The sequence below is a fragment of the Pyrus communis genome, chromosome 12, assembly GCF_963583255.1.
Source record: "Pyrus communis chromosome 12, drPyrComm1.1, whole genome shotgun sequence".
Taxonomy (NCBI): domain Eukaryota; kingdom Viridiplantae; phylum Streptophyta; class Magnoliopsida; order Rosales; family Rosaceae; genus Pyrus; species Pyrus communis.
Genome location: NC_084814.1, coordinates 16,583,809 through 16,608,092, shown reverse-complemented (window position 1 = coordinate 16,608,092; position 24,284 = coordinate 16,583,809). Strand labels below are relative to the sequence as shown.

At 37.8% G+C, this 24,284-nt stretch overlaps 2 protein-coding genes across 3 annotated transcripts; one reads left to right on the top strand and one right to left on the bottom strand.

Moving 5' to 3' along the window:
* The first annotated feature begins 9,811 nt into the window (after positions 1-9,811).
* LOC137710541 (uncharacterized) lies at positions 9,812-14,176 on the top strand. 2 transcript variants are annotated; one of them, XM_068449593.1, is made up of 3 exons: positions 9,812-10,055; positions 11,203-11,283; positions 11,439-14,176. In XM_068449593.1, exon 3 carries the CDS (start codon positions 11,706-11,708, stop codon positions 13,710-13,712), a length of 2,007 nt encoding a protein of 668 aa, XP_068305694.1. In that variant the 5' UTR covers positions 9,812-10,055; positions 11,203-11,283; positions 11,439-11,705; the 3' UTR covers positions 13,713-14,176. The 2 variants fall into 2 exon arrangements, with proteins under 2 accessions (XP_068305694.1, XP_068305695.1); XM_068449594.1 differs by having other exon boundaries at positions 11,434-14,176.
* A 199-nt stretch (positions 14,177-14,375) lies between these two features.
* Positions 14,376-18,858, bottom strand: LOC137710542 (aluminum-activated malate transporter 9-like). Its single transcript, XM_068449595.1, has 6 exons — positions 18,522-18,858; positions 17,925-18,065; positions 17,495-17,770; positions 16,959-17,098; positions 16,671-16,817; positions 14,376-15,659 (listed from the first exon to the last, which is right to left on the bottom strand). Exons 1-6 carry the CDS (start codon positions 18,856-18,858, stop codon positions 15,048-15,050), a joined length of 1,653 nt encoding a protein of 550 aa, XP_068305696.1. The 3' UTR covers positions 14,376-15,047.
* Positions 18,859-24,284: the final 5,426 nt, after the last annotated feature.

Sequence of the window (24,284 nt, the reverse complement as noted above, 5' to 3'; positions counted from 1 at the left end):
GAATATGATAGAGCATATTCTCGGTTGGAAATGTTAAGTGAAGGCACCTGAACTCGACCTCTCCAGTCTCCACCCGATTCCCCAGACCAAACCCTAAAAAAATCAAACTTTGAAACCGTTAAAGTGGAATATCAACGATGTCAACACTTGAAACAACCTCGAACCAAACACGTGTATCGGATTTATCAAGAAAATTCTCCGCTTTTTACGTGCTATTGTGAGTAACACAATCATGATTTATTTAGTACTTGTTTTTGTGATTTATTAGTTGTACAAGTAGACACGTATGTAACCTTTTGTTTTTGTAATTTATTAGGTATGTTTTGTATGTCTCAAACTATTATTTGTATGTACAAGATATACAAAGTAACACACTAACGAGAGTTGGCTTAGTTGGTAGGTCTCTACCTTTTGTATCGCCCTACCAAGGTTCGGCTCTCCCTGCCAACAGTTCTCGTTGGTGCACAATCTGTAAATTTCTATGTAAATTTATATTAATGATAGCTGACAGTTAGGTGTCACGCATATATCATTTCAGCTCGAGAATGGAAAACAACTCAATGATGACTTATTTATGGGGTATTTTGTTTAACGTCACAAAAAGATTTGAACATGAGCTCAAGTCCATAAAAGTTTTGTGATTTAAGGAGAGACAAGCAATGTAATCAGTAAAGACATTTCGTTCAATACGCTAATCTATTTTTTAATCGAAAAGTAAAGGTACAAAGCATATGCGAAATTTAAATGATGCATGAAAAAAGAGGTTTAGATTACGGTTCAAAAGACACTTTAGAAGCCAACTTATTTCTAATTTTTTTGCAATCCAACGGACCACACCCAAAAATAGATGCAATCCGACGGTGCAAAACTCAATTGTTGGCTCTTACGTGTCTAGATCATGTGGGAGATAAGAATAAGATAAGGGAATAAAATTTTTTTGGTTGCCAATGAGGCATAAGCTTCGAAGAAAAAAAAAGATTACATGAAAACATTACGAGGTAACAAGATTCCAGCTATATCTAGGGTCGGTCTTAAGAATTTGGAATTCTAAGCAAGTCTTCGAAGTGTGTTCTTTGACCCCCGACTCTTTGTATATTGGTTGTGATTCCTTACTTGATTGAGTTGATATTCAATAAGAAAAGCTTAAATAGAGGGTTTTAATTAAGAAAGTTTTAATGAAACACTCATGGTACTGTTCACTTTTAACGTTAAGGATATTTTAAGCCTAAAAAGTCACTCATGATACTATTCACTTATACTTTTATTTTGTCATTTTAATTAAAACTAAAGTTTTTTAAAACTTTTCGTTAGTTTTCCTTTAAATTAATAACTAATCATGTCTTTAATTCCTTTGAATTTTCTACTTGTCGTGAGCAAGAGAGCTGGGAGAAGTCGTAATCAGTAACTCAGGTGTTCTTGAGGGTTAAACTACTTTGAAATGACCTCGCCAGCTTTATGAGGACATTCTCGTCACTTGTGGGTAAAAGTCCACATGTCAACTCTATGATTTTCTTAATTATTTCTCACTCCACACAAATCATGTTGAAAATCATACAGTCCCATATCGCCTTCATTTTCCTTTCGATTTCTTTTATTATTTGCTCTTTCATGTTGATTAGAAGTGTGGATTTATTGATAAACTTTAGTTTACTAAAAATTACATTTTGTATTTGAGTATAATTGTGCAAGGTAAAGAAGACTATTCATATTTAAAGTGTAAATGAGGTGTAAAGTAAAGATATATGTTTCAAATAAACGGGCACCTATATGCGACGCGCTAGCAGAACGCGTGATGAAAGGTTCCAAAACTAACCGCCAAAGCCACAGAACCAGGAAACAGAATACCGCGACGGGAAAGGTTCCGCAGTTTTCGTCTGCAAGATTTCGAAGCGCGTGGAGACCACTGGAGTCGGAGGAAAGGAGGAGAGAGAGAGAGAGAGCGCAGAGCGGTGACGAGCCGCCGCTGATGACACGAAGTTCAACACATGTATACGTCATGATGACGTGTGCATCTCAATTTTTCCACAGCTCATCGATTTGGAGGCGGCACATAGAGACCGACAAAGCAATAAACAAAGAAAATGTCACCGGCCGACGTCGTTACGACTCCATGCGGCGGTTAATGTAAATGCTTGTATATGTTCATCGTCCCCAATCCCTTCTAAACTAACCACTCCAGTTTACGTTTGGTTAAAAAGTTAACCATAGTTAAAGTTAATCGGTGCTATTCACTAATCACTAGGGATATGGATTTGTACTGTATTGGTCTCAATCTTAATTACTTGAAATTCGTTTGGAACTGTTTTTAAAATAGTTGAAACCGTTTTTAGTTTAATAAAGATATTTTTTAAATTAATTTTTTTTTAATAAAAATACAAGTAAATCTTGAAAAAAAAGCATTTAAGGTACTTCAGGCAAAAATCACATAACTAATGTTTCTTGCAGAAAGCACTTCAGGAAGTGCTTTTGAACTCAAAAAACATTTCGTCTAAAAACACTTTCAATTATTTTAAAAGCAGTTCTAAACAAGTTCTTAATTTGGTTTGAGATTACACAACAGAAGAAAATTAATTGGAGATGTTGACTTACACCATGGTGCATAAGGGCTTGGATTTGAACATATTTTATTTTACAATTAATTAATTTAATATTAATGCTTAATTACAAACCATACAAAATGACTCGAAAATTAGATCAATTTTTTTTTTCAACAAAAGAAAGGTAATGTGTATTTGTTCATGATAAGAGAGCATGGTCGTTTTCTAATAAATGTACATACATTGTTTTGTTGGTTGGTGGGGGGTGGTTGTTAATCCAAGAGACTTTACTTGGACGTTATCGAGCATTAAGTTGTTTTCAGCAAATAAAAATTCGGCAACTTACAAAAATTATAAAAGTTTTAGGTGGTATTGGATCGCAGTTGCGGAAGGCAATTCTAGTCATGCATATGGTGTGGGTTCGGTTCTCCTTGATTTTCCTCTTGTTATTTAACTATCTAACGTAACGATATCGTTCAACACAAAACAAAATTAAGAATGTTATTTATTTTAAGGTAAATTACATTAAGCACCCTTGTGATTTAGGGTATGTGGTGGTTTCGTTTTTGTCTTTTAAAATTGACACTTTACTATCATGAAGTTACAATTTGTCACACTACATACTCTTTCATATGCACTATTTATTTGACTACTATTTTTTTTAGACGACACTCAATTGCGGAGCAAAAATTACTCCCAAAAAAAAAAAAATCAAAACACGAGAGTGACCTCATTAAATGGGCAGCGCTCACAAATATTCTCATTCGCGGTTCAACATCTCCAGAGACTCAAGCAACTGCCTATGACATCACTAAGCTACCATGCTCGTGGCATGGAAAAGTCAAAGGTATTAAAAATAAGATTAATTGCCAAATTATATTTTTAATACATTCCTGGTTGAGGGGTAACTCAAACAAGTAAAGAATTTTCATCTCTATTAATCAAGGATACTTACCTGACAATTTTAAGATATTATCTCATACTTGATATCTTAGAATTATTTTTTACTCATCCATTCTATGGATGACTCATCTTGGCCAATTGGAAGTCGCCACATGAAAGGAAGAACCTTACCATAGTTGGCCACCTACCTATGAATGCTTCACCTACACCATTTACTGGTAAGCTTTTACTACTTACTTAAGCTCTAAACACTCACTCTTTTCAGAGTTACTAACTTAGGTATTGAAGAACCATTGGCCAAACCCCCTCCCACCTTGTAAGTGCGTGAGGTTTTGCTCATTGATCAAAGGTGCTTACTATTTTGTAGGTACAAATTCGTCTAGACTGAAGACGACAAATTTTTGCTATCACAAATTGGTTCTTTCATTGAGAGCATGATTTAAATACTCGAAGAAGGCTCTCGCATTAATCTTCGAAATTTTTGTTACGTTGAATTTCCCGTACATCCCTAGTCATTGAATTTTTTTCCTAGAAAAGTTCCTTGATCAGTCAATAGGGAAAGAATACATTGGTAGGAAATTTCAAAACCACAACGAACAAGATGTCCCATTTACCCATACATGGAACAGTCAATGGAGCAAGAACGGCAATGACCACCGCAACCCACAACTACAGACTGCCATCAATGCCGCTGCAACAACAAAAATAGCAATTATGGACCCCAAGCCGTAATGGCTTAGTCCACAACATGCAGAAACCCATGATGAATGCCTAGATCCGCACTAAAAGACGCTCACAATAACAAGTGATCGACCTAATAGAACCATTGTTGCATGTTAGTGCTCAACCTAGAAAAAGGTGCAAGCCCAAAAGGCCCAATGCGCACAGTCTTTGGAAGTAGGTTTAGTGGGCCCAAGCCTAACGCACAGAGGCCATTCACAAATGTGAGCCCAATGCGCCCATGCAGCAGCTACACGGGTAAACCTGCTCCGTCAACCTAGATTCGGGCCCCATACGAATGTGCTAGCAGGCATAGGCTCCACCCTCGAACATCCTTTTACATGCTCCATCCAATCGAGTACTTGAAAAAGCCAAGCATAGATACATATGAGGGTGCATAGATTAACATAACCTTAAGGTGGTAAAACCCCATCATCGACTACTTAGTCAACGAAACACTTCCCGTAAAGCTGGAGTCAAGAAAGCTCAAACAAAAGCAACACGATACTATATGTGGAACAACATACTAGTTCGCATATCCTTTACAGAACCACAATCTCCACTGCCTGGCGCCTCCCGACGACCTGAAGGTTTTGAGCTCAATCCGCAAAAGCCTTTGTAGAAATCACTTAGGAAGCCGCTCCCTGGCGCAAAAAAGTCTCAACTCAGGCTACTACTGGCCTACTATGCATCAAGATGTTGAAGAATTTATACAAAGGTGTGACAGTTGCAGCACTTCAAGCCAGTGTATGCACTACCTACTAACAAGCAATTGACCTGATAGGACCATTGTCGCTTGTTAGTGGGTGCAAATGCATGACGATCGTAGTGGCCAACTACTTCACCAAATAGGTTAGAAGCTGGCCCATGACGATAACCACGCAGACGGACATAAAGAAATTCAACTGAAACAACATTATCTGCCAATTGGAATCCCACATTTCATCATCATCGTCATTGACAATAACCTTGCGGTTCGTAGGCAAAGACTTTGCTAAGTTCTTAGTACGTCAAGCATCACATGTAAACACCATCAGGGTAACAAACAATCTAATGCGTCTATCAAGATTATCTTAAACTACCTTAAGAGTCTCTCGTGTACAAGTAAGACAAATGGTTAGACAAGCTTTGTAGTGTTTTATGGGCCTATCTTACCCAATGACGAGCTATTGGCGAAACTCTATTCTCCCTAGAGTTTGGTTCAGAGGCGATCATTTTTCCTAACGTCATCGTGCCAAGTATCAGCACTATATTGCCAAGTCCCAAGCAGAACAAGAAGGAGGTAACCAATTACCCATGCTTGGTAGAGAAAAAACACGAGAAGGTTGTCACCCGCATCACAGTTTACAAGCAACAGCTCATCTATAACTACAACAAAAAGGTGATGAACTAGCAGTTCTAGCCTAGAAACATAGTCAAAAGAACAGCCTTCACCTTGTCCATAAGGAAGACTCTAAAGTGAAGAATCCTGCATTCCGTCATCACCGCTTGGACCTTGTCAAGGCCTATCAAAGTTCAAAGACTCAAGTAGATTGATAAACAATACCTCATAGGCTGAGAATTATTCAAGTTGTCTTACAGTTTCTACCTTATTGTAGAGCTCAATACACTTATCCTATTTTTTACGAAATTTTGAGAAGTCATTCACAAGTCTGGCTTAACTATATGCTCACAATAACTTCCATTCTTTTCAATACGATAGGGTAAACTGATTTCTCAACAATTATCTGGGTATGCTTTCTAATACGAGAGGGTAAATTATTTCCTCGACACCTCATAGGGTATGCTCTCCCCTCGGGAAAAGGTAAATCACTCGAATATCTATATGTTGATGGGTTTGGTTGCCATGGTGTAATTAAGTGTACAACGAGTTTTTCGTTCTCGGAATCAGCCACAATGGTCTTTTTCAAGGCCTAACTAACTGAAAGTCTTCTAGCCCTTAGACTAATCCATGAGAACCCAAGCCTCTATACCAGAAGAGGCAAAAGTGCAATTCGTTTCCCGAACAGCTGCCCATAAAGGTTCACGCGGTTAAGCACATTTGGTGTGACCAATTAACGATCTTCATGTCTTTACAAAATCTTATTTTCGTTGATGACATGCTACGCAGTCCACAATTTTGTAAACTCATAACTACAGTTTGTCCCTTGGATGGTTGCTCATAAAGGTTCATGCGATTGAGCACCTTTGGTACGACCAGCCTGAATACGCGGCTGAGCACTGTTGGTGTGACCAACTAGTGCTCTTCTAGTCATTATAGAACCCTATTTTTGTTGCTGACATGCTACGCATTCCACAAGTTCTATAAACTTTTAAGTGTAACACACTTTTGGGGTACTTGGAACTCTATCTTCGTTGTTGGCATACTAAACAGTCTACGAGTTCTAGACACATACTCACAGTACACTCTTGAGTAATTGCCTGCGAAGATTCATACAACTGCAGATGTTTGCTATGACTAGTTATCAATCTTTGTGTTCATATAATAACCTATTTTCACTGCTGACATACTACGTAGTCCACGAGTTTTATAAGCTACCAAGTGTAGGATAACCCTTGAGTTACTTTACATGAATTTCCATACAACTGCAGGTTTTTGCCCAGCCTAGTTAATGCGTTTCCTTTTTACACTAGTCCCTAACGTGTTGTGCTGTTAGCCACGCAACCAACGCATTCCTTGGATTGTCGCCCACAAATTTTGAACAATTACACACTTACAATGCGATAGTTAATAATCTTTGTGTCCCAAAGATCTTTAGTATATTGTGATGCAAGCCACGTAACTCAAAGGATTGAAGAATCAATGACAAGCTAAGTCGTCCACGGTCAAGAGGCAATAACTCACGATAAGCCCATTAGCTCAACGTCCCAAGAAGCCAAGGCTCGCGGCCAAAGTGGTTACGCGAACCCGTCTAATTAGAATTATTTTTTCCTCATCTATCATACGGATGACTCATCTTGGCCAATAGAAAGTCACCACGTGTAGAGTAGAACCCTACCATTGATGACCACCTCCGTATAAATACTCCATCCACACTATTTACTGGTAAGCTTTTGCTACATACCTAAGCTCCCACTCACTCTTTTCAGAGTTACTGATTTAGGCATCAAAGATCTATTGGCCAAACACCCCCTCCCATCTCGTGGGCGCGTGAGACTTTGGTCCTCAATCAAAGGTGTTTATTGTTTTATAGGTACAAATTCGTCAAGTTAAAGATGGTGGATTTTTGCTACCACCTCAATGAGCCCACTTTAAATTGAGGTCACATGTATCGCTATTCATCACCATCGATTATCTAGATTGTTAAGCTTTTCATCAAAACTTTCTTATTTCTTATTGATATAACATTTTTTATACAGTACAATGACGCTGCTAATGAACTACTCTAACACAACAAAATTGCACTAAAACACTATGGATGCACCAGAAAATGCTAAACAAACGGCTTTCAAAATAGCACCATACAATGTTCATTTGAAAGTTCATTCAAAAGGTATTGCAACTAGTCATTTTTAATTCCCCTTATCTAACTTTCGTAGTATTTTCTAACAAATGTAGCCTAGGTTTTGTAAAACTTCAAAACCACGCATAGAGAAGAACATGCCAACAAAAACACATTTTTAAATTCTTATAAATTGATCGGATACTACTAAAATGATACTGTTACATTATACATTGAACTTCGTATGCAATTTACATACGAAGATGAAAATTACATACAAATTCTAATGTTTAAAATAAATTTTTGTTTTCACTTTGTATATAAGATATCTTGTTTACATTTTAAAATAGTAGTTTCTTGTATTTAACACTCGAATTTCCACCGGATTAATGCCTTTTGTTGTATAAATGGAATAAGTCCGAAGCCATCACATTGATATCACCTCAACTCAACTGGTATTATCTGTAATATGTTTTCCTTTTGTCTTTCTTTAACAACTTTCTTAATTGCAATTTGCATGTATCGTGAAATTAAAATAATGAAAAATTAAACATTATTAAGATGAAAACAAATTGCACATACCTTGTGATTATCTATGCAACTACGGTCTAATTTCACAGTACTTTCGGAATTTGACAACGGAAGAGACGACGAAATTCGTAGGGTATTGTTAAATGACTCTTTACAAAAACCAAATTGCACATATAGTCATAGATGGTGTGAACACGAAAATTCCACACACCATTGGATATGCTTGACTCATAATTGCATAGGAATTCAATTGATAATTAAAATAAAGGACAAAGAGTTGTTGTCATGTATTTTGTCTTCAAAATTTGGCCATATTTAGATTTTTATTTAGTTTGTATCTAAATATATAGAAGGTGGTGTCATCTACACTCCCTTTTTGACCTTCTGCACTCTCAAATTTTGGTTGTTGGATTGAAAAATTGAAAATGATCATAGAACAAAAATTTACAAGGGCTTGTGAAAGGTCACACACCCTAAAAACCTTAAATTTCAATCTTTAAAGCTTTCATACTAAACCCAAAAAATGTAAGTTTATAATTAGTTTGTATCGGGTTCATAACTAAAGCAATACAAAAAAGTTATTGAGTGTATATGATACAACACGTGACATGATTTGTTGTAGTATATTTCTGTTTGACAGCACATACATGCAGATGAACTTGGGATTTACCGTTTCAGATTTAGTTATTAATTTGGGTTGTTAAACTCATAATTAGGATTGAATTTCCTTCCCTCAAGTTCCTTGAGTGCTGCGTCTATGTGTTATCATCTTAATGAGGTTGGAATGATGATAACAGTCGCTGATTTGTTTTAATGGGACATAAATACAATAACACTCACTGATTTATATACTCGTTTAAGTTGTAATTTTAGAAGATGTTTACATGCATATTTTTCTAGTTAATTCTTAATTTGGATTTTTTACATACATATATTTTGCCTTCAATGTTTAGATTTAGTTGCGTTATTATATAATGTGGTATGTTGGCGTTGTAGATTATATTCTCTATATATTACATTATTTTATTACCTAACGAGGAATATAAAATCAAAATAAAATGTCATCGAAGCACAACATATTCAACCAAGTTCTTGTTAACTTGTCAGAGCGAGGATGTCACAGGCAATCCAAATCCACCTCCCTTATCATTATCCTTACCAAAACATCATGTCATGTGGTTCATCGAATACAGTATAACCTTTTTACGGAACATCAACATGTCACGTGATTCGTCGAATACACCATCTAACTAATTGTCTTCGTAAAGAAACAAACTAAAGTAAAATGTCAACATGTCATTGTGTACATAATAAAATTCTTATCTATATCACAAACGTTAATGACAAGCTAAACTTCATCTCACTCATTATTATCTTTACACCACATTAGCACTTCACGTGATTCGTGAAACGCTTCGCGTAATTTCTCATTTTGGTCAAAAACATGGCTATGTTCATTGTCTTTGCCTGCACATTGCAATAATAGTAATAGGAAATCTATTTTGCCGCCTGCATATTGCAATAATAGGAAATCTATTTTACCAAAATAAACGTGGAAAATAGGGAAAGTAAGAAATAAAAAGACCGAAGAGGCAACTTGTGTGGAAAAAAATAGGAGCCGTTGATTACCATGATTCTCTCTCTCCCTCTCTCCCTCCTCTGACAAGTAAACCTGGTAATGCTTTCACAATCCACTGTTTTTCCACGTGCCTCCCCTATTTTCTTATTAACACGCGCACTCCTCCACCTCTTGCTTCGTCATTCCCGCATCTCCCTCTTTCTTTCCTCTCTCTCCCTCTCTCGCAGACACATCCACTCTCCAGCCGGCGCCTCTCAAGAACCCTAAAAACCATAACATCTTCCCCGCACCGCCGCACCCTGACGATTCCGATCCCAATCCCAATCCAAGTCCGAATCTGAGGTAATTCTGCAAAAAAATTTGTCGCTAATTCTCGATTGGTGCTGTTACGGCGACGCTTGAACTCTGTTATTTGAAGTGTTTTGTCAAATTTTTGTTCCAATTTCTGGAAATTCGGCTTTGTTGTTGTAGTTTCGATGCCAAATAAAAGGGGAGATTTTGAAGAATTCTGCTTTCATTTTCCTATAAATTTTATTGTTTTTATTTAATATGTATACATACATATATATATATATATATATATATATATATATATATATATATAAGAGTTAGGTTTTAGATATTAGATTAAGCAGCTGTTTGGTTGAGTGAGCTGAAGGTGTTATGAATTGGATTTTCTTGTCAGCTTAGCAGAGCTTGTGCTCTGTTGATTTAGTTTCTCGTTCCCCCTATTTTATTTTAATTTTCACGTTTTAATGAAATTATGTGTCGTATTACATTAATTTGCAAAACAAATCTGCTGACAAATTTGCATTTTCTTTGCGTTTTGTTTCGATTTATTTGCCAATTTTGTACCTTTCAATTTGTTTTCTGCTGATGTCTCTCTTATGGTTTGTGGGTTCCTATGAAATGTTATGTTGAATTTGATATAATGTTCTTCTTTAGATCTCTGGTTTTTATTTGTTTTGATGTTTTCGTTTGTAAAATACTGTCGGTTGTGAAAGAAACAATTTGATTTGATGCTTTAGGATTATGTATATTATGTTTTGTGTTAGTTTGATGAACTGAGTTAGTGGTTGAAACAGTTTGTTGACAGTGATCTTAGATGGTATGATTTGTCCTGTTTCGGGGTTTTTTTATTTACTTGTTTCCGACATTAAGTGTTTGAATCTGTTCGGGGAGCATTCAAGTGGTTAGAAATTGAAACCCCATTCAATTTGGGTATGACGAATTCGTTAAATCATGTATGTGTATATCCCCCTTCCTTTTTTTTTTTTGTATTTCGTAATCTGCCTGAGGGGCAAAAATGTATTCGGTGCTCCTTGAGATGTCATGTGAGAATTAATTGGGTCGATACGTTCTCCTTTTATGATCTTGTTTCCTCTTTAATCATTCTTTTTCTTTTTTTCTTGTCTGCCTACTGTTCGATCGTAACTGTCTATATTGCTTCATATTCTTCTTATGATAACCTGGTTCTTTTGTTTTCTAGGCTTCTGAGGCGCTGGTTTCTTTCACTGCTTATGATGATCTGCTTTCTTCTCAATTTGGAGTAGATCGAAACGGATTCAAGGTTGTTATGATCACCTCTGTTGTTTCTTGCTAGAATTCTATAGCTGAACATTTTTTTTTTATACTTGGAACTTTTATGAACTCTTTTCCAATGGGTGGTGTTGTCGCCTATGGGATTTGGCTACTTTAGTATAATAATTCTTTACTCTAGTGCAGGATGATTTATTGTCACAATGATGCTGTAAAGCAATCAAAATTTCTAAGATTCATGTACTGCTGCAACTGATCAGTAAAAGTTTGGTATAAATTCCGTGGACGAAATGGATCGGCGTGATACATCAGGATTTGTTAGTGGGGGTGGGATGTACTCTCCCAGAGACATCTAACTCTAACTTGGTAGATAATTTTATTTAGCCCAGAAGTTGGCAGACTGTTCTGTTGCAATTCGATTAGGTCTGTGTATATTATTTTAGTTGTTACTTAATGGAAAATAGGTTGCAGAGTCTGGGTTTTGCTGCAAATGTTTCTTCAAATGCCTTCAGAATCTTGGGCAACTCCATGGAAGTTGGAGGAGCTGGAGGTGAGTATTCCACAGATACTATCTTACGGCTTAATTCCCCTAGTTTTTCAATGGCTCACATGCCAAGCCCAAAAGGAATCAAACGAAAGTGGAGTTCGGTTGGTGGATCTTTGACCCAACATGTTGGCTCTTCACTGGCGCTTGGGCTTGGCCGTTCAACGAGTTCCTCAGACAGCAAGGGGAGCTCAGCTACTGCTTGCACTACAATGTCTTCAGCCAAAGAAACGGATGAGGAGTCCTCAATGGATTTCGAATTGGACTTTGCTCTTCATCTTGGAAATGAAAGGGTACCCAGCCCGAGGAAACCTGCTAAGAGTGCACTGGAACTTATGCCCAAGGTTGACTTGGAGTTAAGTCTCTCCACTGGGCTGTCTGAATCCGAAATCACTTGTGTCAATCCAAGCCCCACTTCGGCCCTTTCAGGCAGGGAGTTGCCATTGGATGCAGGTGGGGCCCAAAATGTAGATGAAGGAGCAACTTCATTCCCCTGGAAGCGAAGGTTTGCCATGCAACCATTGCAGACTTCGTTCAACCCAGGGGCTAGCCTCCTCTTCAATGAGGTTTCACAAAAGATTGACTCAACTGCTGCTGTTCCGGATCTCTCATCAAGCATGTTAACCACACCAAATAGCTCAGTAACCTGTTCTTCTTCTGTTATGACACAGAAACAACAGTCGCAGCGCAGCTCTAATTCAAAAACATGCCAGGTGGAAGGGTGTGGAAAGGGAGCCAGAGGTGCCTCGGGCCGTTGCATATATCATGGTGGTGGTAGGAGGTGTCAGAGATCTGGCTGCCACAAGGGTGCTGAGGGCCGGACAGTGTACTGCAAGGCCCATGGTGGTGGTCGGAGATGTGAATTCCTTGGGTGCACAAAGAGTGCTGAAGGACGTACAGACTTTTGTATTGCTCATGGTGGTGGTCGGAGGTGCAGTGAAGAAGGTTGCACTCGAGCTGCCAGAGGGAAATCAGGATTGTGCATCAGGCATGGTGGTGGCAAGAGATGTCAAAGAGAAAATTGCACAAAGAGTGCCGAAGGTCTTTCGGGCCTTTGCATATCACATGGAGGTGGCCGTCGATGCCAAGCTGTAGGATGCACAAAAGGGGCGCAAGGGAGCACAATGTACTGCAAGGCTCATGGTGGGGGGAAGCGGTGCACTGCTCCTGGTTGCACCAAAGGAGCTGAAGGGAGCACGCCCTATTGCAAAGGCCATGGTGGAGGGAAAAGGTGTGCATTTGAAGGTGGTGGGCATTGTAAAAAGAGTGTGCATGGTGGTACCAACTTCTGTGTAGCACATGGGGGTGGCAAGCGATGTGCCATGCCTGAGTGCACAAAGAGTGCAAGGGGACGAACTGACTACTGTGTCCGACATGGTGGAGGAAAGAGATGCAAGTCTGAAGGGTGTGGTAAGAGTGCACAAGGCAGCACTGACTTCTGTAAGGCACATGGTGGAGGAAAGAGATGCTCATGGGGCCATCCGGGATCAGTTTATGGCGTCCAAGCTAGCGCCCCTTGTAACTCATTTGCAAGGGGGAAGACAGGCCTCTGTGCGCTCCATAGTGGTCTGGTTCAGGATAAGAGGGTTCATGGAGGTATTACTTTGGGACCTATGGTTCAAGACCCTAAACTTGGGAAGTCGGAGAAGATGAAAGAAGTAGTCATTGCTGACGACATGAATGTTGATGTGATGAATATCGTGAGTGGCATAAGGACTTCAGCAACTGGAACTTATTCTGACTTGAAACATGGCGGTCAATCTTCAGTCCCCACCCTCGTTCCCGAAGGCAGGGTGCATGGGGGAAGTCTGATGGCTCTGCTGGCGGGTGGCAGTTCAGATGCCAACACAAACAGCATGGGAAGCAATTCATCTGGGCCAAAGAAGTCCTACATGATGCATCAGAACTGGATGTAAGGCTATTTCCTATTTCCTCACCCTTGTTCTCTTATTCGGTCTCGGTGGTTGGCAAGTGTTTTCAGATGGTCAGCATGTCTGTGTCCTATGTTTCTTAATCTGGTTTAGTCCTTTGATATACAATAGAAGTTGTTCTCATTAATTAGTTCGAATGGTGAGAACCCGTTAAGTGCTTAAAAAGATGTTAGTGTAACAGTTTGTTACGGGTGTATCAAGGTAGGGCATAGTGTTACAATTTGGAGTCAGGTGTTTGGTGTTCTTTCCTGTAAATATGTACGTCTGTCAGTCCAGCAGTTTGCTTGTGAATACAGGTTAAGGTTATACCGCCTGTAGCTTCTGTCAGTTTGTCAGACATTCTGGTGCAGTAAAAGCCTTTTCTGAGATCATTATAATCTGTTTGCCGTGTTTGGTATGCTGGTTTGTCTTGCAATTTAGTTCCTAATAAATTTTCAGTGGTTTTGTGCTTTTGAAGGTATTGAGATTTGATAGGCAATTGGGAAATTGGCTGAAATCATAAATTTACATGTCTCAATTGTTGAAATGATGGCTTTTGATCAATTTGTCGTCTATATTTGATTGATATGCTGTTAGTATTTGATTTGATCCGTTCAACAATTAGCAATTGAGATTTGTAAAACGATCATTTTCAGTCTATTTCCCTAGATGATTTGCATGACTTGTAGGAGTAGGTCCAAAAGTTCTTTTCAGCTTAAAAGCACTTTACAGTTTACAGGCCATTAAACTGCTTATAAAGTAAAGAACTCATATGGGTACATGTTCTTAAAGGTAAACAATGTCATCCAAGAAGATTCCATCAGGTTAGGGTTCCATTTGGATGGAGGATTTTGAAAGTAGGAACTAACTAGGATTTGATAATAATGCTAAATTTGCTACAAAAACTATAAACATTAGGTTGCTTGCTTAATCCAAGTAACAATTTGTTTTACTTCAGCGTTTCGTGAAATTTTAATGATGATTTGAACTCCGTTCGATTAGCGTATAGAATCGCTCAGTGATTAACTGTTTAAACAAAATGATATGGTTTGCCAACACAACTGATAGCAAGGGAGGGGGATTCAAACTCGGGACTTTGGGTGCAAAGGGTGAAAGCCCTTAAACAACTGAGTTACAAGCCAACTTGCGATAATAAAACCCGGTAATGATGTACTATAAGTGATCTTTTGGAAATCGGCCGAGAATTAGGAACTTATTTCTGGATTTTCATTTTTCGTGGAACTGCAACACGATTTTTACATGATTATTTTTCATGAAAGCTGGTATATGTAGTGGGACATTTCCCCTTGTATTTGTATACAAATATTCTCCCGTGTCAAGTTAGAACTTGGCTAACTTAGAAAGCTCATCAACTGCTTCAACCAAGTGATCAAGCCTGGCCACAAACTCTATCAGCAAGGAAGTGAAGTTGGCCAGGGACAACGCCGCAGTGCTTTCCAACGCCTTCATCCGTGGCAAGAAGTCACCGGAAGAACCCTCTTCCTCAAAAGCATCAACCTGTAGAGGCGGCCATGAATAATGCTGCCTCCTCGACTGCTTCCTCATTAGCTCATGGTAATTGTTAGGCTCCGTCTGCTGCTGCTGCTGAGCGCTTTGGTTCGAGTTCTTGTCAAGGCTATTGCTACTGTCGAGATCAGTCAGTTGGCTCGTGAGATCGGAGAAGTTGTTGGATAAGGTCTGAGAGAGCTTGGTCAGTGGCTTGGAATATCCGTTCGTGTCCGGGGGGTCACAAGGCGATGTGAGGAGGTAAGAGTGCACGTCAATGGCGCGTTGGAGTCGCTCCGTTGAGCTGTGGAGTTTCTTGAGTAGGGATGTTCTGGTGCTTCTTTTCATGTGGCTGATGTCTTGCCCTAGACTCCTTACCAGTTCTGCGGCCTGGCTTGTCGCTTCTTGGATCTCCGATTGGAATGTAATCCGGAGATTGTAGGGTGCCTAAACAGTAAACACCAATCGAGTAAAAAGATTAATACTATCAGCAGATTATCATCAAGATTTGCGTTTGTTCTAACCCAATTCACCCCATTGAAAACCAATTTTAACCGAGTGCTCACTACACATTCTCGACTCTCGAGTGAAGCCGAGTGTATCATTTTATGTTTATCTCTCTTATCCTGTGACACATTCAGTGAGAAACGAATTAAGCACAAGAAAATATATACCTAATTCCACCCAGTTTCTAATGCCCCATGATCTCCACCAACATTTGTTTATTCTGAACAAATTCAATTGCGATTGTGAATCAGGTCATAGGAATATCTTTCCATGCTTGAGACTGACGATTAAAAACAAACCACAATTGATCATCGTCATCTCTTTTAGCACTAGTCAATTAATTATTATTTTAGTAATAATAATTATTATTATTATTATTATTCTGGTGCCAATTCTTAATTCCTGGTCCCCTAAATATTGGAAACCACTAACAACAGCAAGAGAATAAACACATCGTATAATTAACTTGTATTATTTTATTCCCAGCCAGCTCTTAAATCTTTCCAAATATTCCCCAGCTCCAAAATGGAAAGGGGTTTATGTATTTTATGTGGTTGGTAGATATTCAAGTAGGCATTTCTTTTCACGGATGACCGCAGTTTGAGATGTGTGCAAACAAAAATTTAGAAATGATAAGCACATGTCCTTTAACTTTTTATATAATCTTGCTTAATCTTGTAGATTGTTTTTATTTGGTTTATTCAATCCTATAGTCAAAAATAAAGATGAGTGTGTATGAAGCTCGAAAAGGGATTGAAGGTGGTTCACTCCCAATTTTCTTTACATAATTTTAATGAGTTACTATGCATATGTGTCAGACTAGATTTATATGTAAGTAAAACCGACTCTTAATATGTCGGGAGCCAAGCAGTGTTCATTTGAGAAGTCATATGCAAAAGGGTTCATGTATGTACATGGAGGAGGAGGGGAGTGGAGGAATGGAATATATACCTGAATTTCAGAGTGCAGAACTCCATGAAGTGCCATGACCTGGTAAGCACAATACCTCAAAACTGCTGCAACTTTGACATATTCTGACCAAGGATAGAAGAAGTGCTTGAATCTGCCGTGTGGGGGCTCCCATTTTGCCGACACAGCCTTGCATTTCAACAATATAGCCAACACATATGATTAAACCTTTTCAGGTAACTTTTGGATTTGCGAATTATTATATAGATTATTCGTTGGAAAAGTATTAAAACCAATTAATTAAAGAGGTCTAATAAACTAATTTATTACCAAAGCTTCCAGTTTTGCTGATGAGTTCAATGTGCTCCGGCATTTCCTATAGGCAGGCTCGTCTGGAAACTCGCCCGTAACAGTTTTGGAGAGTTCTGGGTGCACAGACCCATCATCTTCTAGATATTTCCTAACACAATCTGAGAATAATTTTAAGAAAACATATAAATGGTTATTCTCTCTACATCATGACCAAATGCAATCATCTAATTCAAAATCAATTAACAATTAGTGAATATGATAATTTTTTCTGATACCATGTTATAATGTGAACATTCAACTAAAAGCATCGGGTTATGTGTCAAGTGACTTGTTATATCAAATATTATGAGCGGTTAATAGTTGAAATAAATAAATATGTGACAAAAAAATGTGGTCCATGTCTAGCATGGTATTATTAACATGAGATTTACATGCACGATATGTTTTTAGGTTTGTATATGTTGCATGCAGGTTATTATATTAACATGGGATTTGCCATTTTTATATTTCACCGTGGTTAGAAATTAAAAATACCAATCGATTATTGGGCACACCTTCAAGTGAGTCAGCCACCGAGTTAAAGTTATTGACTAGCTCCTTGTGCAATTGCTCACCGGCCCAAATAGGGCAAACAAGCACATTCACTAAGACTGCTACAAAACCTCCGATGGCGATCGAGTAGAGTCGATCCATTGCTGTCCTCATCGGGTTTCCCATCGACAAGCGATACCCAGAAACAACGATCAAACAATAGGTGAAAAGTACGACCCTGAATCCATACTCATATGGCACGAGTGATGGCCACAACTTCATGAACGATGTAATGGTTCCTGCATAAAATTCATCAATTAATTCCAACAAAAATTGAAGTGTTTGATAATTTGATCAATTTCTATACATGCATATATGTATATATATTTATATGTATGTATGTATGTATGGCTTTTGTAATCATCATTTGGGGATATTCGATGCGCGACTTACCGATTAGGAAGATGCTAAAGCCAATGATGATAGGTTCAGCTACTCGTCCAGAGCTTAGTGCTATTTGAGCAACACTAATGGCCAAAACTCCGGCAAGCAAACTCCCAAGAGCTCGGTTAAATCCTCTGTTAAATGTTGCACCTAGAAACACAATGATATATGTTACATGGAACTTCTATGTATAACTACTAAGTTGTTTGGTTACATATCAAAGTCTATATACATGATTGAAGAGAAAATATTTGCTTCGTTGGGTTCCAATAGACAATACATGGTATTGATATTGCATACTGATCGATGTTTTGCCTCACTATGTTTACTCATTTTGACCAAATATTGACATCATATTTGATATTATAAATTTGTATCCGTGATCAGCTATCACTACTCATGATTTAATATGTTAAATATTGATCTTAAATTACTTGCCACACACACGTCATGTTTAGTTGCATATACGTGCTATTTTGTACCATCCACATAGTAACCCTAGATGTTAACTAGTTTGCATGTAAGTAAGGAATGAAATAACATCAATATGTATGTGCTTATAAATGCATGCATGGATTCATGCATCCCAGCGCATACGATACGTACCGACCGTATATTCGAACATGATGGCAACCGTGAGGATGGACCAAATGATATTGGTGCCAAAAACTTCATAAGGTGCTCGGAAGAGTATGAGCAGGGAGACAAGAAGCACTGCCAGCCCCACTTTCAGTGAGAATTTCACCCTGTTGCTGTCTTCTCTGGCAAATTCCCAGACTTTCCACACCCAATCCTTAAAGGGGAAGCCTTCTTCTTCTCCTCCTCCTCCTCCTCCTCCTCCTCCTTCTCCCTTGCTGGATTTCTCATGGTGTTTGGCTTTGGTCACAGAACAAGGGATGTTAATGTTAATCTCAATATTATTACTACCCTTTTTGTCATTCATTCTCCAATGCAGCAGTATTCTCTCCCCCAACTCTTCTATAAGATGCTGTTTCTCTAAGAGCCCCAAACTGTCTAATTAATCGCTTATAATAAAAGCATTTTTTGAATAAGCTGGGGAGAACAAGGGAGGAGATAGATCAAAAACTGCGAGAATAGTGATTGAGTAGTAGGATTTGAGGTGTGTTCATCAGAAGAGAAGTGAGTAGGTTTTAAAGAGGAGGGGTGGTAGCTTTGTGTTGTGGGTAAGTAGGTAAAAATGTACGTCTAGTCAGGATGTCATATATACATGAAGATAATACAGTACGACAATGATAGAGAAGAGAGAAAATGAAGCTACACCCTGAAGATAAAAAGATGCTTAATTACAATAATGCAGCCTGCACTGCATGGATATAAGAGAATTAGAATCTCAAATGCCGTTTTCAATCGCCAAACACGTTTACTCTTCCAAATATCGACCTTCGCCATGTACTAGCGAAGGTGGTATTTGCAGAATATCAGTGTATTACTAACAATCTATTTATTCGTTTAAAGTAATGTTAATTGAAAATCGTATATAATGATATTGCAACGACTAAAGTTGGTCACATACGAGGCATGTGGTAAAAAAGACAGGAAATTAACGAAAGTGATGATAAGTTGTTGGGATATATTGAAAAATGTTCAAGGAGTATAGATTCCAGAAAATGAATACAAGGACTAATTAAAGTGAGGATCCGGTATTAGCTATTCTTTACTAGGAATGCTAGTAACTTTCTCATTTGAATTTTTTTGTTCTACCTCAGTTCTCTTCTCATTCTGCAACTGCGATGTTACATGACGATCCAAGTTGTTTGTCATCACTCTTTAAAGATAAACTCTGCAAAAAATTAACCAAGTCTAAAATCATTTAGTCATCTAACGACCATTTAATAAATAGACGAACTATGCTATTCAGTTAAATACTGAAATTTTGAGAACATTAAAGTTTTTTGTATAGTTGATCTTTAAAGAGAGAAGTAGTTTAAAAGATTCATATCACCATGCAATATTGAAAGATGAGAAGAAAAATTGAAAAGGTCGCTAGCATTTTCCATGCATGATACACTCAAAGGAAAACTTGTACTTTTTTCCTCTTGGGATTAAGCTAGGCCATATATTCAATTTCATCCTTAATGAACTAAGAAACACTAGTGCTGCTTGGGCCATAAACAAAAATATGCATGTTATGGGGTTGGACATCCTCAAGTCGCATGACTTTAACCCACCAACTTCGAAACCCAAAATCAAGGCTCGGACGACCATTTCATCTCTCTCCAATATGTCCGAGGGGTCGAACATGAGTCTTTCCGAGACGCGTCTGCCACACAAAGTACCAGAGCCTGAGAATATCTCATCACTTTAAATGCATACGTACGCATCATCCAACATGCTGAGGCGTTGCAGGTGAAATCATATGCGTACCTGGAAAATATCAGATCCATCATCGTAACTGCGTCCTAAACCTCTTTTGCCGTTGGCAGTCGAATGAAATACCTAATTACATTGGGTTCCATAGAGTTGATCAGCTATCCTTTCACGATGGTGTTCTCCGGTGTCCATTTAGTGAAGGTCGAGTCAGTTGTAAGGGGTTATAGATTACTTCCAAACAAATATCCCAATTTGTCTTTGCCAGTGACAATAAACATCTCGAAAATTTAGGACCAAACTCTATAATTTACACCATTGAATTTGATGCCAATTGGCGAAGTGGATGTATCATGGTGAACAATTTGCGTCACCACTTAGGGAATCATCGTCGGGTTCACAACAACTTCAGAAGTAGGAGTCGAAGTAGCAGGGGTAAATTTAGGTGGATTAAGGTTGATAGAACCGGTGGTGGTTCCACCATTAGGGGGTAGATTTTCCATGGAAGCTTTTTAGGGTTTTCAAACGAGAATAGGTCTAGCAGAAATCCTAGAATCTCTGCTTTGTTACCATGTTAAATTTGGGTTGCAGAATTCTTCAATGCATTCTTCTTACTTCGGAGGCAGATATATATAACAACTTTAACTTACAAGGCAATAATAAATAATAAAGTCGATCTACCCTAATTACAAAGACACAATCAGAAAACAAATCCCGCTAATTACACCGAGAATGTAAACTCATGCCAACAGTAAAAAATGAAGCAAGAGGAATATTTAGGCCATCTTTAACCGAGGGCTAGCCAGAGGGTTCGTTTTAGCCCTTTGGTCCTCCAAGATATTATTATTTTAATGAACAGTACATAGCCATATTTGCCTTCGTCTCCAACCAAGGGCCAAAGGGTCAGAGGGCTCGTTTTAGCCTTGTCACAAGAAACCGTCTCCAACCGAGAGCCAAAGGGCCATAGGGCTAAACATAATTTATTATTTAAAAACTACAACTTAAATGTCGTTTAAGTTTCATGTTGTTAAATGTTTTTTTTATGTAGTATAATTTTTATGTTGGTTAATGTTATTTAATGTTGTTTCATGTTCCACAGCCCTCTGGTCTAGCCCTTGATTAGAGACGGTTTTTGGGCTATTTTCGGTTCTCTGGCCCTCTAGACCATTCGGTTGGAGATGGCCTTATACAACAAATTAGAACTTATGTATGCAAAAAATTAGAACTCAGATGCTACGACTCCTTTCACAAAGAAGCCTTTTTGCTGTTTCTTCTTGTTGGTATGTTGCCTATGAATTAGAATGTTATTACTCTCTATATTGCTAATTGCTTTTATCGTGAAACCTCAACTTTTGTTATGTTTTCAGAGTATATTAGCACATGTGTGAAGCTCAATAACTACACGTGCTCTATGTCTCTCAGTTTGTGTTGTCCATATATTAAGCTTTGAAATACGCCTCATATGAGGGACATGCAAAAATGAGAAGAAACGTCTCACATCGGAGAAGTTTATCAAACCTTGCATGTCCTTATAAAGATTATGTTACTCCCTATATGGCCAATTATAAGGATATCTCAACCTACTTCACAGACTAATGGGACAATTTAGGCCTGGTTTGGTACTGAGGTGATTCTGAAAAAAGCTGGTATCAAAAAAAGCTGGGAGCTGTTTTTGTGTTTGGTAAACATTCAGCTTCAGTTTTTTTTCACAGTTTTGGGTGAAAAAAGCCAAAAACAAGAAGCTGCAAAACCCAGCTTTGAAAAACTGGTTTTTTTTCACATCTGTTTTAAATAAAAGTTTACCAAATACTCAGCTGCTTTATTTCACAGCTGCTTATTCTCACAACACAGCAGAAGCAGTTTTTTTTCAAAGCACAGCAATACCAAACTAGCCCTTACTCAAATGAAAACTTGTGTATCAAGGGAAAAAGTTAGGATTTATTAGGTCATCACTTTTGTTAAAAGGGAACGTTTCTTAATATTTACCTAGAAAGGTAAAGAGTGAAACAATAGGAATATTGCATAGAACAAAGAACTTAGAAGCTACAACTCCTTTCACAAGGAAGCCTCTTTGCTCTTTCTTTGCTATAGGAGTATTTCCTAGGATTTGGATAGGTGATCAATGGTTGCTTGTTGTTCTGGTATATGAACAGGTTGTCAAAATAATTATATTAAATGATTTTTCTTCTATATCCCTAATATAATCTTCAGACTTCAGCATTCTCTGGTGGCTACTTTTATATAACTTTGCCTCAATGGTCTAAGCACAAACATGTTCTTTCTTTCCTCTTAACACGAAATCATTGGTATCTTGTTAGCTATCCGTCTAGTATTTTATCATATTTCATCCTTTTATGCCTAATTTATTCCTAAAATTTGACATAGAAATATATGCTATGATTCTTTAATTACCATAGCCATGTATTTTAGTTTTTGCTATTAATTTATTGCATAATGTTACACAGGTATCTTAGACTATCTGTATTTATGAGTAGAAAGGAATTTTTCCCCTCTTTAGTTTTTCCCCTCATTTTGCAGTTAAATATTGAGGAACATATTCAAGGAATAAAGTGATTAAGAACATGAGAAGTGATTAAAAACAGCTGACTGGATGGCCAAGGCCAAGAAGTGACTAGTACTACGATCTAGTAGTATTCTTCTTCACTTGTATGTGAGAGGTTTTAAGTTCGATTCTCATCAAGGTGAATTTGAACCACATTATTGCTAGCCCATTATGAGGCTTAGCCCACTCCCCTACCCTTTTAATATATATATATATATATATATATATATATATAAAATATCTTTTGTTTAAAATAATGATCTCAGAAAATTTAAACTCAACCCTATATAATCAGCATTCAATAGAAGTAGCAATTGGGTAGCAAAGTTAAAATAATTTGTCATGTCACGTAGGAAAAACGCATTTCCAATGGAGGTAGCAATCCAACTAGCAAATAAAAAAAGTAGTAACTGATCTTAGAGCAAGTCCACCCCATGTGGGTAGGCCGGCTCACAGCACACAAATAAGCCAGCCTCTTTTTTTTTTTTGCTCCTGCCCAAGCCAGTCTCTAGTCCGGCCCAGAATGTTCTGAGCCATGGGACGGGCCATCTAACATCAGGCTTGCGTCAACTTGATATCAAAGCGCACTTATATATATATATATATATATATATATATATATATATATATATATTTTTTTTTTTTTTGTGTTAAGCACGTGTAACACACATGCGAGTGGGGGTGCGTCCCCAATAAAAAAAGGCGGTGGGGCCCATTTTTGCAGCGCACCAATTCTCACCCTTAAGTGGCCACGTGGTGCGGTATAGGCCGTTGGATTTCCAACGGTCAAAAAAATTTGAAATTTGAACCCAACGGCTAGTTGACGTGGCGCGTTCTAGGCCGTCTGATCCAAGGTCAACGGTCCACCATTTTCATCCCAAAAAAGGGAAAAAAAACCAAACGGTCAGAAATATTACCGTTGGCCACGTGTCAACATCTAGGCTATTGGATTTGAATCTTTTTCAAATCCAACGATTCAGATTAATTAACTTAATTAAAATTATTAAAAAATTATTAAAAATTGTTTTAAAATACAGGAAAAAAAATTTTAAAAAAAAATTATAATTTTTTTTCTATAAATACCTAACCATCATCTTCCACCTTACACCACATTTCAATATTTTCAACACTTTCAACCAAAGCTTTCATATACTTTTTTGTGAGAAAATGGCTACGTGGAAGCTTATCGAAGATGTTACGTTGTGTCAATGTTGGGTTCAAATTACTCATGACCCGCTTACGGAAGCTTTTTGCTATAGGCTTGGTAAAGACACAAGAAATAGTCAAGGTCGTTGGAAAAAACTCAACATATCCTTTACTTGTTGGAAAAATGCTGTCTCTCATGCTTCTAGTAATGTTTGTAGTGGGACAAGTTTAGCGGATCAGGTGTCAATATTTTTATTTATTTATATGTATTCCACCTGCATCAATATTTTAATTTATTTATTTGTGTTACACCCGCATTTTATAATACTATC

Excerpts from the sequence above, each read along its gene's own strand:
- LOC137710541 (XM_068449593.1), top strand. The coding sequence starts at position 11,706 with ATGGAAAATAGGTTGCAGAGTCTGGGTTTTGCTGCAAATGTTTCTTCA.
- LOC137710542 (XM_068449595.1), bottom strand. The coding sequence starts at position 18,858 with ATGAATGACAAAAAGGGTAGTAATAATATTGAGATTAACATTAACATC. Across the intron at positions 17,771-17,924 it reads CTTTAGCATCTTCCTAATCG|GAACCATTACATCGTTCATG; the intron begins GTAAGTCGCGCA and ends AATTTTATGCAG. Across the intron at positions 15,660-16,670 it reads TTCTGCACTCTGAAATTCAG|GCACCCTACAATCTCCGGAT; the intron begins GTATATATTCCA and ends TTTACTGTTTAG.